Source organism: Rhipicephalus sanguineus, chromosome 5 (genome assembly GCF_013339695.2).
Source record: "Rhipicephalus sanguineus isolate Rsan-2018 chromosome 5, BIME_Rsan_1.4, whole genome shotgun sequence".
In the NCBI taxonomy this organism is placed as follows: domain Eukaryota; kingdom Metazoa; phylum Arthropoda; class Arachnida; order Ixodida; family Ixodidae; genus Rhipicephalus; species Rhipicephalus sanguineus.
The window spans coordinates 38,473,140-38,491,484 of NC_051180.1; the positions used below are offsets into that span (position 1 = coordinate 38,473,140).

Below are 18,345 nucleotides of genomic sequence, written 5' to 3' on the forward strand. Positions count from 1 at the left end.
ACACACACACACACACACACACACACACACACACACACACACACACACACACACACACACACACACACACACACACACACACACACACACACACACACACGCACACGCACACACACACACACGCGCACACACACACACACACACACACACACACACACACACACACACACACACACACACACACACACACACACACACACACACACAGGTGGAAAGTGCATTTTGCCGCTCAAAGAAATAAGGTTAACATGAACAGAATTAATGTCACAGAAATAGGAATTCATACGAAGCTTCGAATATTCAAAGTGTGCTCGCATAGTTGGTATTGCCTCCCGTAAGAAGAGAGGGAAGTAATATAGTAAGCTTATCAGTCTTTACGTGCCCAATTTGAATGCACACACCTTCCAACGTTCAGAGTGAAACACAAAACTGCACTGTGCGACGTGACCAGCCATGTCTTGTCCGACAGCCGTCCTGCCTCCCAGCTCGCGCGTGTGGGTTCCACCCGTAAGCCCATTAGGAGCGGCCTCGTCAGCTGGCAACACAGTGGCCGAGGGAGCGAAACCTCGTAAGCGTGCCTCGCCGCTACCGGAGCGTAATGCACGACTAACAGCGTTACGACTCGGAGCGCCCGAACGGCCCAGCACCCTATGTTTACGTCGGGAAAGCTGTCGCACTCACTGCAGCGTGAGGCGATTGACAGAAGGTGCTGGGATGCAGGCTGACTCGTGCTGCTCTTTTTTTTTTCACTTCTTTGTGTATGTTGCTGCTCCGTTCATTATGGTGCTGAGTGGCCACGTCGGTAGCAGTGAATTCCGATGGCTACTTGGTGCAGCACACTTACGAAACCGTTCTCATGCCTGACCGGAAGAGCTGTAATAGCTCCTCTTAACTTTCCTCTCCTGAACACACGTGTGCTTTTGTTCCTAGCCTGCGCGTGGACATGCCACTGCTCGGTAGGCTGTGAATATCTAAGAATAAAAGCATACAGATTGGCGCACCAGTTGCAACTATAGTTGCTGGTCAACATTGTTAGACACTACTAAAGGAATCCAACCGACAATTGGGCCAGGAAAAGCACAGGGGTCATTAATTGTCTTTTAACTGTAGCGTAGTAATAATGACGTAAATTGAAATTAATTAAAATGGGCAAAATACTCTTATCTGTGGGTGGAAAAAGCGATTTTTTGTCCACTTGAACTCATTTCAATTTACGTCATTATTACTACGCTACAGTTAAAAAGACAATTAATGGTCCCTACGCTTTCCCTGACCTAATAGTCCGTTGGATTCATTTGGTTTCGTATAAAAAATAAACGAGCCTTTCGTAAAGTTCTCCTTATTTTGGTCGACATTAAGGAATATAAGAATCTAGATAGAAGTCGCCTGAAAGAATGTGGACGCTGAACACACACTTCCGCATAACAAACTTTTCGTATTCATGTGTTTAAAGTTGTTGATTTATTGGGTTTATATATAAGCGCTCCGCTAACGTCTTGGTTAGCTTCAGGAAAGCGTTGGTCCCGGGTTCGATCCTGTACCTGGAAAAATGTTCATACAATTACGAAAAATTATTTCTAAAATATTCCCTGTAGAATTTCTGTTTAGATTTCTGCTCTTGTCGGGTATGATGTATGGTATTTTGTGTCTCAGGGCCGGTTACAGCCAAAGAACTTAAATTCGGGTATGCGACAACTTTCGCTTTCATAAACACTCCTCCACCATGCGCGTTCGCGCAAAATTGATTGAATAAAAGCGATGTCGTCTGGTGACATCATAGTGGTCTTTACAAATTTTGGTGAACGTTGACGTCATCACGACGTCACAAGATGACGCCATCGCACGACGATTGTTTGTATCACTTCGTATTGACGTCGCCGCCACGGCCGCCGCCGATGGTCAGTTTTCGTGTTTGATGAGGTATCTAAAGCTTTTGCCTTAATAAAGGAACTGTAATGCTTCGTCTAGCGGTATACGTCGGACGAAGCGTGTTTGCGTACGAGTTTAAACCCATGTTTTAAACACGTACGCAAATAGGTAATAGGTGATCAGGAAGGGTTTCCATTGCAACAACGCTCGTTCATCAGCGGTGGCCGCTATCGGAGAAAGACTCGAACTCGGGAGAAATACGGTGGCCGATGTGGTCCACGTTAATGACGTTTCGACCGCCTCTTCTTTCGCACACGGCCAAAGGGAGGCCCGCGTGTTGGGGGCGTGGCCGGCCTTGGCTCCTATTGACCACACTCTTCTAAAAGCAGCCCGGTCAAAACAGCGTCACCAGGCAACGAGAACAGCGAACGGTAATCAATGGCGGCCAAAGTAGGGCATCCCGCGTGCCAGGAACCGAGTTCGAGCACCACCGGTTACCCATGTCCGACAGCGACCGCAATGAGAAGATACAGCTAAAGTCTGCATGCTTTTCCAGCGCTGGGTTCTTTGCTGTTTGGTACATGAAACGCAATTGAAAACTTGCTCCTCTTTATTAAGCAGCGACCAACTGATGCAATGTGGTTACTTTTCAAGTCAGTGCTTATTCACGACTGGTTTGTTACGAACGTGAAAAAATAAAGTTTTTACTTTGTAAATTGGTTCTTCGGAATCCCGCAAGTTGCGAAATGGTTAAGAAAGGAAACTTGTAAAGCACCCGTTTGTAGTACGAAGGCACAAGAAAATCCATCCGGGTTTCTAAGAAAGAAAGCTTCTTAGTTGCCCAAAAATTTGTCCTGGTCCGGGGATCGAGCCCGGGACCAACGCCTTTCCGGTGTGGTCGCTCTACCAATTCAGCTAACCAGCAAGCGAGCAATTGAGGAATACGTATGGATTTCCTTGTCGTTTCGTGCTACAAGTGGGCGGTTGTCAATTTCGATTTCTTAAAGTTTATGCTTTGTGCCACGCTTAGCTGCTGAAGGTAGCACTATATATAAGTAAAGAAACGTACCGCCTTCTCATGTTCGTTGTCATAAAATACATTTTTATTGCCGTAAATAGTGAGTTTTGTTAGGTTCGGGTACATAATGGGGACTTCTCGAGAGACTGACTAGAATGAACGATGTATTTTACAACCATATCATCTCTATAGAAAAAGATCTATAGCACTTGACAGTCGCAGTGTGCTTAAACAACGTTTATACATTTCACCTCTGCCTGAGTTTATCGAATATTATTCTACGGCACAAACGTTTTACGGAATCGCTCCAGCTGTAGGTCTTAAACGTAATGGGTGCATTGCAAGCGGATACGCTTAGTGAGTGTACCTATTTCAATACAGCGTGTGTCGCTATTTGACACCGAGCGGTATATGTTGAAAAAAAAAATAAAAAACGTATCAGCTGTAACTTTCGTATTAGATTCTACTACTTTTTCGAAGGACCTAAAATTTTGTGCATTTCAGAACATTGAAAATTTTTTTCGACGATTTAATAAGACAACTCGCCTAACTTCGTTAAATACCGGTCACTAACAACACCTTTACGCAAACCTACAGGGGTATTCTTACAACTATGTGTAATTAATGCGTGATGAAAATCTACATACATTGTTTATTGTCAATTGGTCGGTCAGATCGTGGTGTTTCATGCCAGCTCAAGTTGCGTCGTATTGTGTACGGTCAGTCAAATAATATTCGTTGAAGCGCCTGTAAGCGGTACTACTAAATAGAAGCAAATAGAAGAGAACACAAGAACGAATGGAACAAAAGCGCTGAACCATTGCTATGAGCTGTGCGCTTGCGAAATTGCACGGTTGATCGGTTTTCCTCTCTGCTCCTTCCATATTCCTCCCGTAAGACGCATGCGCCGTCTACCGATGTGCGGTGCGATAACGCTATACCAGAGGAGACACCATAGAACTAACTATGGATAGCCATGCGTCTCGGGAAGCACTCACCGGGAGGCCATTCGACTGAGTCGGTTGCCGAGATACGAGCGCGGTGTGCTTTTCGGCAGGCAAGAAGGCAGGAACGAGCCTGTTGGAGATGTCAGTGTCTCTATGCAAATGAAAAAGAAAATAAGAAACCATATAGCATGAGCATCGATCGTACACGTTCCTTTGATCTTGGATATAGGAATAGGGCTTTTCTTTCCCGGCGCTGCTCGTTCCTACTGACCCGTTCTGAGTTCTGCAATAACCATGGTACAAGTGACTCGACCGTAGGGGAAAACAACGGCATTGCAGGATTGGCAAAGGAATGTTCGAGGAATCACCCAGGTGCGATATTTTCGCCAAAATTTATACTCTAGGGCAACTTTAGAGTTTTTTAAGTAAATTTCCACGCTGTTGTGCGTGGTAGTCTTACTGACTTAAAGAATTTGTCATAAATGTCATATTTCTTATATTTCAGCCATAATTCATTATTGCCCCGTGACATCGCAAATTGTCTTTAGTCTATCTCGCAAAGGGTTTGCGAGAAAGATGGGATGTCGGCCCCTTATAGCAGCAGACAGTAGCTATATCAGCGAAGACAGGTACAAAAGAATCCACGCCGATCTAATTATCTGTTGCCGTGGCGTCCGCTGGGTCCTCCGTAACTGCCTTGCGGCCGGTGCCCTCGATGCGAGAGTGCCTAGTGAAGCGGCAGAGACAATGCCGACAAAGAGCAAATGACTACCTTGATCCGTCACTGCTGTTTTGCTTTTACCGGTATAATGTTTTAGTTATTTTCCGTCCCCTCCTCATATAAGGACACCGCAAGCCTTATCGTTGTCGTAATGGATGGTGGTATTTATTACTTGTGTAAACGAACTTCTAGGCACGATGCATTGTGTGTTTTGTTTACTTCATTGTTGTCTACAAATGGCTTCAAGGCAGCCTAGTGGAAAAGTAAGATTGCACCAATTTTTGTAGGTCTTTCTTTCCTTTTTACTAAACGATTTAGTTCACACTGAAACGTTTATATAGCTGGGTTTTCATTGGCTTAGCTTTTCATATAAATTGCCTTAACTCTAGATGACTGTTTTTCGCTACTGTCAAATGAAACGAAGATAGCTTTCAAGCAGCCAAAATTTAATGGCATATTTAGGGTAACCAGTAAACGTTCTCGTGTAAAAGATTATTTTTCCTTCCTCCGAAGCTTAAACACTCTTCACACAGGCCCTCATAAAATATGAATTTCGCATGCTTTCTCATAGAACCTCGCCACTGCAGGTGCAGAGTAGTGGCTTTTGGGCTTTGTGGCTCAACAGGACCGGACAGGCCCTTGTGACCAAAGTTTACAGTTACAGATACTTCAGGGATGTTATACGCGTTCCTCAGAGAGAGGGAGAGAGAGAGAGAGAAAGAGAGATAATGGAGAGGCAGGGTGGTCAACCAGAGTTGTAACGTTCGGTTTGCTATCCTAGACTAGGGGGAGGGAGGGAAGAAATGATGGACAAGGAGGGGAGAGAAGTGCAGGCGTGAGAAACGAACGAACAAACAGACAAGCAAGCGGTCAATCAATCAATCAATCAATCAATCAATCAATCAATCAATCAATCAATCAATCAATCAATCAATCAATCAATCAATCAATCAATCAATCAATCAAGGAAGCATGCTAACAAACAAACAAATAAACAAATAAACAAACAAGCAAGCAAACAAACAAACAAACAAACAAACAAACAAACAAACAAACAACGGAAGGTGAGGAGCGAACGATTTCATTTCTGCTTTGCGTGGTAAAACTGCGATGATTACAGTACAACGATTTAAGGGCAGCGTTTTAAGTGCAGGGCCTTGTGTCGATGAAATACGCTCGCTTGGCAGTTATTAAGAAAAAGACATAGACCATTTTCCTTCGAAAACATAAGTACGAATACCCCTTACGAGTACGTTGAAGATTCATGATTAAAATCTTGCATGCTTGCAAATGCAAGTCTGCGCAGTCCAAAAGTTTTGACCAGACATCTGCATTATGTAGGTGGATAAATTCGTGGGAGTCAAATGATGCCAGATGATGGTGAACTATGGAGGAACCTTGTTGCACGGGAGCCAGCGCCGGGTGTCACATAATAGTCGCTGGTCACGACAACGCGCCAGAAAAGTTCAGAAGCCGAACTTATTGCCAGCGATCACGCTACCCTGCGAGCGACATCGCTTGGTGGTGAAACTTACGCGGTCTTATTCTGTGCTTCGCGTGTCTTGTGTAAATACTCGCTGATTCTGCCGCAGTGACTTGCTTTGTATAAAGTTCGCTCTTTACCTCTTCGCACGCAGGTGCTGAAGTAAATATATGCAGCTGTTAGCAAAATTTAGTAGCGAGGTTATATACGACTTGAAATGAATTAATGAATGTCAAGTTACTGTAGTGCCTCGCAGGTCCCACTCCTTAATAAAGTATCACTCGTAAACAGTACTGCGTCACCATCACTAACCATATTTCGTGCTGGACTAGATTTTTCGTTCTCTACATAAATTTGTGTTGTCTTATTACGTGGCACCGGAGCTCTCTCGGCAGTCAGTAGACTGTGGGTGTATTTATCAAACGCGCACATGACCTTTTCCAGCGGTCTGCGCGATTTTACAAAGAGTGAACAAAAGGTAATTCGCTTTGCAGACTGAAGCATGCCCACACCAAACTCAATATTTGAACACGAATGCGCTTTCAAGTTTCCTTTCTCACGAACCTTTCCGTTGTAAAATTTATGTCACTGATTCGTTTGTTCACATCAAGCGTGAAGTCTCTTGCTGCTTTAAAGTCGGTTCAACTGGCAGAATTCAACGTTGCACAATGTTTCCGTGCTTGCTTGTATTCGACGTTACGGATTTCAGAAAACCTCTCTCTAATTTACAATGATCTCCAAACATTTTATGCGTGTTTTTCTGCTTACTATTCTTTTCGATTTCGCGGAGAGATGTTGTTACAACCAACAGGACAGATTTCTTTCTGATCTATTTTGATACTTACAGATCTAAACGACGATAAAATCATTGCAGCAAAGGGAGAAAGCCAAGGTTTGATCACTGAAGCGATTGAAATCGATATCCTGTCGAATTGTAATGTTTTAAAAATTTCGAAAAGAACACACAGAAATGGGGTATTTAAACCAAAGTAAGCGAAGTACAAGGAGAACTCAGCTAGCAAAAATAAGTAAATAAAAAAATGTGTGTGACGTACTCCATTTTCGTTTTGTACGTGAGTAATGAAATTAGGTTCAGTTTTTATCCCTGGCATTCTTTGTCTTTTTCCAAAGCTCTAGGCGGCTCATGCGACCTGAACAAATTTCGTTCGGTAAGAACACGAAGAACTGTTTCCAACGAAAAAAAAAACGGACATGAAAGGGACTTCTCTTGGTAGCAAGTAAGCGAACCCAGTAGAAGGCACCTAGAGATAGACGACTCAGCTTGCTCAAACGGACCGTTCTAGCACTTTGTTTTGTGCGACGCTGACGGGGTTGTTTGCGGGAACACGAGTTCTAGTGCATCATGGGAAGAAGCAAAAAAAAAAAAAGAAAGAAAGGAAGGAAGTGCCGCGAGAGAAGCGAAATGAGAGACGTCTCTATCTTCTTTTACATGACCATTTGGATATGTGCCTTTGTTTTTGGACACATTTTTTTTTACTTCACGGTTAGCTTGTCACAGAAAGAAATAAGGTAAAACAACGTCGAATCAGGGCGTTTTCGCATTCTTTCCAGTGCGATTTTGTATTCTTCGATGTTTTAGGATAGACATTCAAGAGCTGAAGCCGGATGTAGTAGCGAGTAAAGAAAGCTCCGTTACTGGCCACGATGTTGGTGGACCAGGGTATCAGCTATCCCCCGGAGGCATCTTTGAGACATTAGTGCCGACGACGCTTCAAATCTCGAAATGTTTTTTTCTCCAAGAAAGAAAATGAAAGGATGGGAATTAGTGTTCAGCCCACTATCCCAACTAAAGAGAAGGGCGGAGGCAGAGGGTCCAAAATTTTCGGACAGGAAGTAGCGCTCATTTTAAGCGTTATGTAATACAACCAGAGCACTCTGATACAACAAAAGGAATTTACTTTCCATGCTTGGATAAGTATCCATGCTTAGATAAGAGCATTTGCGCACAAGCGGCGTGTATGGGGGCACTGAGCTGCCATTGGACTGGTTTCCAGGAAGCTAAAAATGGCCTTACACGTAGGAGCAGACGTGTGTACACTTCGTTTTCTTTATACAAAGCGTGCGCGTTCTCGTTAAGTAAAGTAGTATGGGGCTGTCTGTGAAGGAGAGCTTGATTGATGTGCCTTAGTGTAAGATAAGAAACAATGACTTTTCTTATCTGAAGCAAGCCATTCATGAAGCCGCTGGTGTTTTATGAATAGGAGATGGCCATTTTCAGTGACTGAGATTACACACATTAAGTGGTGCTGCCTAGCAAGCCGTGGAGATTGCTTCTTGACTAAGAAAGTCAGCAGCATCAATTTAACGGCCTTATCATACATGCGCATACCCAGGGTTTCTTATCTTCAGGCACGATACGCTATAAGAAACTAAGCACTTTCAATTACGCCGTCAGGCCGAGCTTTGTAGGTTGGCTGCACCATACAATGGAGCGCAAGCCATTATTCCTGTGAAGAAGTGTAAAGTACCCAGCAGCCCGTGTTTATCCTCTTCAGCGATGAGTTCTCGTTGTACTACATTAATTTCTTGCATTTTTTATGAACCTACGGTGCCTTCTGAACCGTCATTATTGTATTAGGCCGTATTCAAACAACGATGTCAATGCCCAGGTAAATGACTGGACGGCGTGTTAGCAGCTGTAATAAAGCGCATTGTTTTCGAGTATTCTATTCTTTTAATAAATACAATAATCTCCTTCACCTAGCCTAATCACATTAGTGATGCAACAGTATGCAAGGCAAAGCATCGTGTAAAAATTGATAGTGCTTTTAACGAGCAAGGCAGGCGTAATACTTGGCAGAAAGAAGGCACAGATTTTTTAAAATGATAGTGAAGGGCAGACAAAAATGAACTTTTTTCTAACAACGCATTATTACCGGCGGTGGGCACTAGTAACCATGTGGTAACCACTGATTAACCACTTGCTAACGTTTACTAAACAAGCTTAAATTATTTATTCATGCAACACGTTATAGCAAGCGGCATTGAAGTTGATTAGGGGTTCAAGGCAAAACAACTTGTGATGATCTTTATATGAGACGTACTTAATATTAAAAGATTTCCTTTCTGCTTTTAATGCGATAGTCGCGGTGATATGAAATGTAACAGTGTGGTGACATGGCTTATCAGAAGCAATGAAGGCTCGCCACGCCATAAACGAGATCTTTCTTTTCTTTTATTTATTTTTTTTCCTACGAGATCCAATAGCAGGGCTTGCTTGCCTCGTCTCTAAAGATCTAAATACTAAAGGTATGCTTTATGTTGCAACAGGAGTCATCATATTGCCTGCCTGTTATGAAAAAAAAAACGAGAAAGAACAATAAGGAGAGAAGAGTAACGGATGAGAAATGGACAACAACATCTAGGGTTTTACGTGCGGAAACGATGATATGCTTATGAAGCACGCTGTAGCGGAAGGTTCCGAAAATTTAGCCCATCTGGCGTTCTTTAGCGTGCACTGACATCGCACAGTCTCCCGCTAGAGGAGGGTGGGGGGCGCAAAGTCTGCCGTATACTTTTACTCAGTTATGGCTCCGCAGGTTTTAGACTATAATGGCGGCTGAAGGCCCCTAATGTTGCTTTCAAAAAACTGTTTACGTCCCATCTTTTAATTCAGGAAAGCCAGGGACCAAAGGTAGGCCACTGTGAGAAGCACGTCATATCTTCATTTTCTTTTTCTTCATCGATTGTGAAACATCTTGTTCTTTGGACTTGACCAATAAGGGGAGAGGGGAGGGCCACTGTCATGAAACTTTGCCGCCCCGCCCCCTAATGGGGAATTCTGCGCACGCCTCTGCGCCCACATAACTTTTATTAAACGGAGTCTGCAGCGCCTTGCAATAGAATTGCGTATCTTTGACATTTGTCGGCAGAGCCAATAAATCCTACCGCGTCCCCCCACCCCCTACAGAAAAAAATATCTCCATGCCCATCAAGCAATAGTTGCCGAAACCTTGGCATTCACAAACAAAAATATGCGCTTGTAGTGCCATAATGATGAAATACTTCGTTCAGGAAAACACTGCTTTAAATAAAAGGAAGGCTTGTAGGTGCACTTGAAGCAATGCAGCCTGCTATCGCGGCGCAAGACTCCCCCCTACCCTTAGTGTAGGGTAGAAAACCGGATGATACAATTCTGTTTGACCTCCCTGCCTTTCTCTCCTTTTATTATCTCTCTCTCAACTGTGTACTACCACCCACGGAGAAAGTGCGCGAAAGAATGGTGCCCCATTAAAGTCGAGCTTTTGTGAACGGGACGAATCAAATTAGAATCCGGATCCTGCTGCCGAACATGAAAGTGCAGCACCTTGACAATCATTTCAACTTTCCGCAAATCTCAGAGATGGCCTGCACACGTGCTCACGTATCGTCCTTGTATTTGTGAGGTCGTATAAAATTCAGTGCACGCACGCATTCAGGCCTTTTTTACCATCAAGTACTCTAGCAGCAGTGTGCAGCTGAAAGATCAGCGAATAATTACTCATAACATTTACGAAGGATTGAAGATCACTTTTAAGGGCTCGTTTCTTTCTTTGTTAGACACAATATTAATGAAAACTAACAGACAACAGAACTAACTTTCCTTGGCATTATTGTCTGTTAGTTCCCATAACATTTACATTCGACGAAGCAGTCTAATCCATAATCCATATCAAATTGTGATTACAGTACAAGCGAGGACACGGATCAAAGAAACCAACGAAGACGAGCGCTGACTTCCAACTAAAGGTTTATTGTGAAGAACAAGCAATTTGTAAAAAAACGATATAAACCGCAGGCGATAAACGACAGCCCCCTCCGAAACACGAAGCCAACATGAGCGAGCATTCTGAAACAACAAAGCAGGAACAGCCCTGTCAAGAAGAACACGAGCGCACCTGTGGGTGCAAGAAAGCAAGTTCCTTATCAGTTAGAGCTATCGAAGGCTTACCAAGAGCGCCACCTTCAGCGGTCTCTTTGTCCCGTGTGTTCGCTTGCGCTGTAATGACAATTTGAAATGGAATGCCAACCAGCCCGTATAGTCAGACCTTGCAGTGTAATCGTCAGTATCCAAGAATAAATGCAATGCAGGAAAGATTCACGGTAACTGCTGTCTTGAATCAAAGCTGCGGTGCTCCTTAATGTATGCGCAATGCGCAAGTTCGAGACAGAACAAGAGAAGAAGAGCAAGTTCTTCTTGTGCAGTCGTTTAAGTGTAGAAGAGAAATCGCAGACATAGCGAAATAACTTCTTGTTTTCGTTTCTAATGGATATAAGTTGCTTTCAGGCTTTCCAGGCACACGCTTTGCGAATGTGCACTTAAACTTTATCCTAGTGTCCTGACATTACTTTAAGTGCACTCAGTAGAACCTCCCTAATTTTATGTTTGCAGTGTAAGTTCTCCGTGTGTGCAACGTTTTAAATGCGTTCGTTAAAAAGTTGCATGTAAGCTGGTTACAATCGTATATGCCGGCACATTTATATATTATGAGACGTACTTACTGCAGACATTAAGAAGATGTCATTTTTTTGAACCTTGGTCTCCTAAGCAATCGAAATAAGCACGTTGTTTTATCTAATAAACCTTATAATAAGTAAAAGATACAAAAAACAAAAAAACAAAAACAAATGGGGAACAAGAGTATAACGATAAGAGTGCGATAGTCTTCAAACCAACTGCTTTCGCAAACTCGGTTATGAAACGAATCGGTACGCTAAGCTGCACTTTGAAATTGCCCCCATTATAATGAGCGCCCTAACGGTTAACAATCTGAGTACCGAGTTGGACTGAGTTTTCTGCTTATCGCAAGAAATATACGAAGCGGGTGTACATATTAAAGTGCATGAAAGGCGGTGTTACAAACGAAAGTTGTGTACTCTAAAATTAACTTGCAGTACGTGAAACCGGTTTTTTGTTGCTTCACGTTTCACAGTCAGCCTCGGATTACATTCCATGTCGTAGCTAACAAAAAATTCGATTACGAAATTAATCTCCACTTTAAGCTTTACAAAGATAACGGCTTCGTTCGCTAACTTAGGTGGAATAATAATCTTATGAAACGCAGCTGGAGCTTCGTTTATCTTCAGAGGGTGGCTACAGCTGTTCTCGTGTTTCTCTAATGAACAAGAAAATAGTAATTGCTTAGGTATTCACTACATTTTGCATGTGCGACCGGATTCGCAAAACCTTTTTATTCCTACTGGATAACTGCCTTCACTAATAATATGTTCAATATCGCCATTGAATAGCATATTCTATTTGTAATAGGCTTAGCGTAATAACTCTTCGGTATATACGAGCCCTGATTATGCCATTGTTTTGTGATTAGGCGATCTTAACTACCTTAGGGAACGCGAAGAACTAAAGTAACCCGGATGAGATGGCACTTTTCCTTTCTTTAAACAGACCTTTTGAAACAAAATTTTCATGCTGTTCAGTTTCCTTGTTTCTTTTAAGGGACATGAAGGTCTACCACCCCTTTGCTTAACTTTTCAACTTTAATCAGGCACATGGTTAAGAACAGAAGCAGTTTTCTTGGTGTCCTAGTTAAAGGTCCACACCTGGTGGTCAATGGTAACGTATTATTAACTTAAAATTGTTTTGATTTGTCACTTTGTGTTGTGGTGCATATGGTTACTCATTCATGTTTGGCGTTACTATAGAAAGTTATAGTAAAAATGCGGAGAGTCGGGCATTTAAACATTTTTAACCATTTAGTTTAGACCAGCTACTGTGGGTTAAGGAATGGGAATAGGCGTAAAGAGAGAGTTCGAAGGTTGTGGGTTTGGGTCCCACCGAGAGAAAGGGTGATTTTTCGCCCACTTTAATTTCTTTCAATTTAAGTGAGGATCATTAGAGTACAGTTAAAAACCCACAAATAATGTCTCCTATGCTGTCCGTGGCTTAATTGTCTGTTGGTTTCATTATTTAGAGAAGGTGTCACTCATGCGGACGAAGGTAGTGGTTAATAAGCTAGACTAGCCAGACTGCTCCCAGTCTCATATCCAGTCTGTTTTCGTGCAAACATTTGGTGAGAGTCACACTGATGACAAGGATCAGGCAGAGTTCACAATAGAGCATTTTCAGATAATTCAGGTAAAAGAGCATCTTCAGGTTCATGGATAAGTTTCGACAAAAACTTTGTCAGTGATCTTTTTTGCACAGCATATCGCGGGCCAACGCATAAACAGTATTCTGGAGCCTCAGAAATATCGCATTCTTTGCCGTTCGGACTGTTTGCATTTTGGTTAAGGTTTATGTATAGCGCTGAGTCAACGCTTCACGTCACAGTCTGTGTAGCAAGCTCGCATCGCACCTTTCACTGGTGTGTGTAATTCTAATTTGCGTATCTGGGCCGAGTTCATGAAGTCGAGTTCGTTATGATAGTGAGTCGGCAGCGCCCAATATGCTTCATTATTTTTGTGCAGAAGATTTAGACCAGGGCGTTAGTGCCTGGTTGAGAAAGCGGGAAGGAGACAGGGTGGTCTTCATCGCCCTATGTGCATTGAAAGGAACCTTTCTCGTGGTAAGAGACTATCGAGGCCAAAAACACAGTACTGGAAGTCTCAGCCACTTCAATCAAGCCCGACCGAAAGCTCAAAGATACCGGTGCTTGTTTCATTCAAAATATCGGTGCCCAGAGTACATGGACACCACCGATGCGTATTAGGTAAACGAGCCTCAACACGGAACGATCGCCATAGTTACAAGACCTGCAAGCGGATTATAATTTGTGCTTACACTTTTCATTATATTCTTTCGATGTCATTGCGACAAAGCCTGTATTCACTATTCTGAGGACGACTTTCGTGAAATAGTGCATTCATGCATTCTTGAGAGAAAAATAATCGCGCAGCGGTCGCATTACAATTTCTAATATTGTTCGTCGTTTCTGCTGGCGACGTTGTTAAGACACTGCGCACTACGTATAAATTGAAATATTCAAAGAAAGCACGAAAGTGCGAACACTAAGCGAACTCGTGAAATACCAAACGTTAGCAAATATGAAAAAAAATGCGATTGGCTGCATATCGAGATCAAAAAGAAATAACGGGATGGACATGTATTGAAAGCACAATTTTTTTTGTTAGGTAACGAAATGAATACTTTTTCTTTTCCGCAACATTCAGCTTTCGAAGCGGCTCATTCTCCCTAAAAACGGTTTTCGGCAAAGAAAGACGCGAGGCCGATTGGCTATCGGTCTCTGGCACAATTCTTCTTGTCATTGTACAGAGTGCGTGGTGCTCGTTTTCTTGGCATCGAACCAAGCGAAGGAGAAAAAAAAGCATCAAGAAAACTGCGCTTCACAAAGCGTCCCGAGAGGGAATGTTTTGAAAATGCTCGCCTGGCCGTCTCTATGGGAACCAAGCAGTAGGGGTCACAGCCATTGATTGTCCATAGTTCACGCCGCCAAACGACCAGGCTTTTCTTTCGCTCCTCTATTCGCGTCTGAATGGCTTGATGTCATAGAGACCCACATACATTGCTGTTCGTGAAGGAATTGGCTAGCTTGTATTCTCCTTCAGACTGCTTTACCTTCTAGCCATTTGCCTGCTCGTACGGAACATAAAATAAAGCTGCGTTACTCTTGTAATATTTAAGGGCATATAAAATGAAGATTGACATTTCTTACAGGGTGTGTAAACGCACTTTGCAGGAAGAGCTATATTCTGAAGCAGTAGGTGCGTACGATTACTGAGAAACTTTGCACAGAAACTCCAAATCACGATCGAAGGTCTGACAAATGCACGAACATAAAAGACGGGAAAATACGTCTGTAAACTTTTCTTTCAGGAACTGTGATTTCTTCTTGAATACATTGTGCTTTCTTGCTATCACTCTCTTTTTTGTCACACATAACAACGCAAGAAAAGAAAAAAAAGAGGTAGGCAAGAAAAGATATAGGCCGCAACAGCATACTGATTAAGGTTCGCATACTCTGTGTTCTTTTTTTTTTAAATTTTTATTGCATTAAACAGGTTAATTTTATGAAACCATAGAGGATAAACTATAACCGAACAATTTTCTGGAAACTAATTGATCTGCCAAATTGCTGCGTTGCAAAACCAATTACGAAACAAACGCGGTCATGCTTTCTTTTTTTTTTCTTCTTCCAGGAACAGCTGATGGTGAGCCGACCGCTATATCTCAGAGAGACGTGCTACGGGCTGGGACCGAAAACTCTAGCAGGACTAATGCTTCGAACGAAGAGACAATAATCGCTCCTGCGACATCTCCGAACAGCGCTCCTTCCACAGCTGCCAGCGAAGGAACCACCCAGAACTCTACGAGCAGCGAGAGCAAGGGTGGGAGCACTAAGGTCGCTGTCGACACCTTGAAAACCTTACCTCAAGAGGCGTCCACTGCCGCTGCCACGGCTGAAAGCGCTGACCACAACTTGCTCACAGCCGCATCCAAGAGTGAAGACGACTCCACACCCCTACCGACCGTCCAGAATTCTTCGTCTGACGCCACCACTGTTGCACAGAGTGGCGTAGGTGTTCAGAACTCTTCACAGCGAGACCTGCCTAGTCAAGTAGTCGATGGCGTTGCAGTAACCGGGGGCAGGGATTCGTCAACGACGCAGAAGACTGTCACCTCTTCAGTCAAGCCCACAGTTTCCACGATGGCGCAATCCTCTATACAACCAGAGGCGGCAACAACGCTGGTCGGAGCAGACGAAGTCACAACATCGATAAGAGCGTCGTCTACGCAGCCGGGACCATCTACAACCCTGACAACGGCTCCCAAACTAAAGGACCCACATCAGGAGATAAAAACGACCTCTTCTTCAGTCACGCCTGAACAAACAGCCGCAGCAAAGCTGGTAACACCATTGCATCGAGAAGTAGCCAAAAACACTTCGTCGCTTCTTCCTAGTCGCCCAGCTCCTGCAATCGCAGCGATGACGAACATATCAGAAGGAGAAGAAGTAAGCATCACCGTTATACCCGAGCAGGAGGATCAGCAGGCTAAAACCGAGCTTACTTTTACACGAGATGGGAATGCCGCGACCGTGAAGCTCACAGAGGCCCCGGTAAATGTTGAACGTGAAGACAGGCTGGCGTCAGCGAGTACGACTACGACGGTGCGAAGCCAAATCTTTTCTTACGTGAACTACACGGACGAGGACGATGCCGTCGAAATAACGCACGAAAAGTCACCGGTTGAGCAGTCCAACGAAACAGAAAAGCCAACTAACCTGGAAACCATAGACTTTCACGAATACTCGATAAAAGAAACACACCAGTCAATTCTGTCTCCAGTCGTGCCCGCATCTCAAACACTCCAATCAGAAGTTCCACCCACTCTGGGTGTGCAGGAGAACGTGACACTTCAGTCCATTCCTGGATTTCCTGCGAACTTATCGGGTCTGAACAGCTCTACTTCAGTCGTGGTGAGTGTCTCTTTCTCTGACGATGATAACGAAGCCGTTATGGCAACCAAAGATAACGCATCGTTGCCCATATCGCAGTCAGAACTTTCTCCACCATCAGACTTGCAGAATCTTGTTTCGAACCAAAGTGTCAGCTCTCCAGAAATAGACGGAAATTCCACTTCAGCGAAAAGCTCCAATGGTTCCGGCCACATTTCAGTTTTTCGTCCGAGCTCTCCGCAGCACCGTAAGTACAGTCCTCCGACTCGAAGGACGACGGCTGCTCCGTCTGGGACTACGCCCAACGTCGTAGTCGCTAAAAACCATCAACTTGGTCGAGCTGGACTTAACTTGCCGACGCGCAAAACCACTCCCGGTGCGCCGGGCTCTCCGACGCAGAAACCGCACATCGGTCGCGGCGGTACTCGCGCCCCATTTGGCATCATCGGCAGTACGCGCCGCACGACGCTGGGCACCAAGGCCACGATCCGACCACTGACCAAGATCTTCGACCGCGCGCGCACACGGCCACACACAAAGGCGACCACACCACGTCCCAACCGGGGTCCTCGTATGCGCATCACGACCGGTAAGCCGACGCGCAAGGGCTTCCCTATCGGACCGAAGCCGACGCTAGGCAACGAGACCAACTTCGACCTGGACGCCTACACGCGCCTCCTGCACGTCACTCGACGTCCACCGCGTCCTCCGGAGCCGACTTGGCGCACGACGTTCTTCAACCTGACCGATACGACACCAGCGCCCAACGAAGTCGAGGCACCCGTCATACGCGTGGCTGGCATCGCGAAGATTGTCGAGGGATGGGAGTGGTCGCCACTGCTCGGTGACCATAACACGCACGAGTACCGCTACTTGGCCTACACCATGAGGCGAATGGTCAGTATCCGATATGAGCAACTTACTTTTCAGGCAAAATTTATGCCTTAGTGTTTTGCTTTGCATTCACTTGAGATGCTTAACTTCGTCACTGCATTTCCTCCTCCCATAAATCATCAAGAGAGAGACAGAGAGAGTGAGAGAAAGGCAAAGGAAAGGTATGGAGGTTCACCAGATGAAATCTCCAGTTGGCTAACCTATTTATAGGAAAGGGAAAACGGGTGTGAAAGAATGAACGAGAAGAAGAGAGTCTGTAACGATACTACAAACTCATGACATTATATTACTATCCAAAAGCAACGCACCAACATAGTTTGTGGACTCTCACAACGTGTCGTTCCCTTGATACGTTAGAAGACAGGTGCTCGATAGCATACGTGGCTGTCGCACACAAACCTCATAGCAATAGTGTAGGAGGAAAGAATGGTCGAGCACCAAAGTGTGCGGTCTGTTAATGGACTCCAAGAGGTCAAAATATTACCCGTAGAGCACCGATAACAAACTCCGAGAACGTTGTTTTTGCTCGTTGAAATAATGAACAAGAAGCTGAAGTACTTTTAATTATTAAACAAGCAAAGTTCTGTTTCGATAATCATTCGGAATGGTAAGAAAGAGCTTGTTTCAATTTGTGGTTACCTGCTGCATGACGAATACACAATGACGCTTACTTGACCTATGTATATCTTTGTTTCTTTATTTCTTTCGACAGCTCGCATCAATTTTTCGCAAGACGTCTGAAGGAAGATATCTGTACCGAGTAGACATCGATGGATTCAGGTGAGAGCTAAAGAAAAAAAACAACAACAAATATATGCAAGATGTTGCCGTGCGAGGTTCAGAGGAAAGGGAAAACATAGGTGCTATAGGCGACAAAAATGGTCGAAAATTGCGGTCCGCCGGGTAAACCTTGGGGTCACGACCGTGTACCTACACACAGTGAAGAGTAACTTTAACTTGGGAAAGTGTCTGAAGTTTCTAAGTCTGCTCACAAATAAGCGGCGTTCTTTTTACTTCATTAGGCTTTCCGATTGCGC

General features: G+C 44.1%; 1 protein-coding gene across 1 annotated transcript in view; it reads left to right on the forward strand.

Moving 5' to 3' along the window:
* The first annotated feature begins 453 nt into the window (after positions 1 to 453).
* LOC119394623 (mucin-5AC) overlaps positions 454 to 18,345 on the forward strand; it is a 34,675-nt gene continuing 16,783 nt past the window's right edge. The window contains exons 1-3 of the mRNA XM_037661941.1: positions 454 to 568; positions 15,156 to 17,311; positions 18,021 to 18,088. Coding sequence (XP_037517869.1) covers positions 454 to 568; positions 15,156 to 17,311; positions 18,021 to 18,088 — 2,339 coding nt within the window. The remainder of the gene's footprint in view (positions 569 to 15,155; positions 17,312 to 18,020; positions 18,089 to 18,345) is intronic.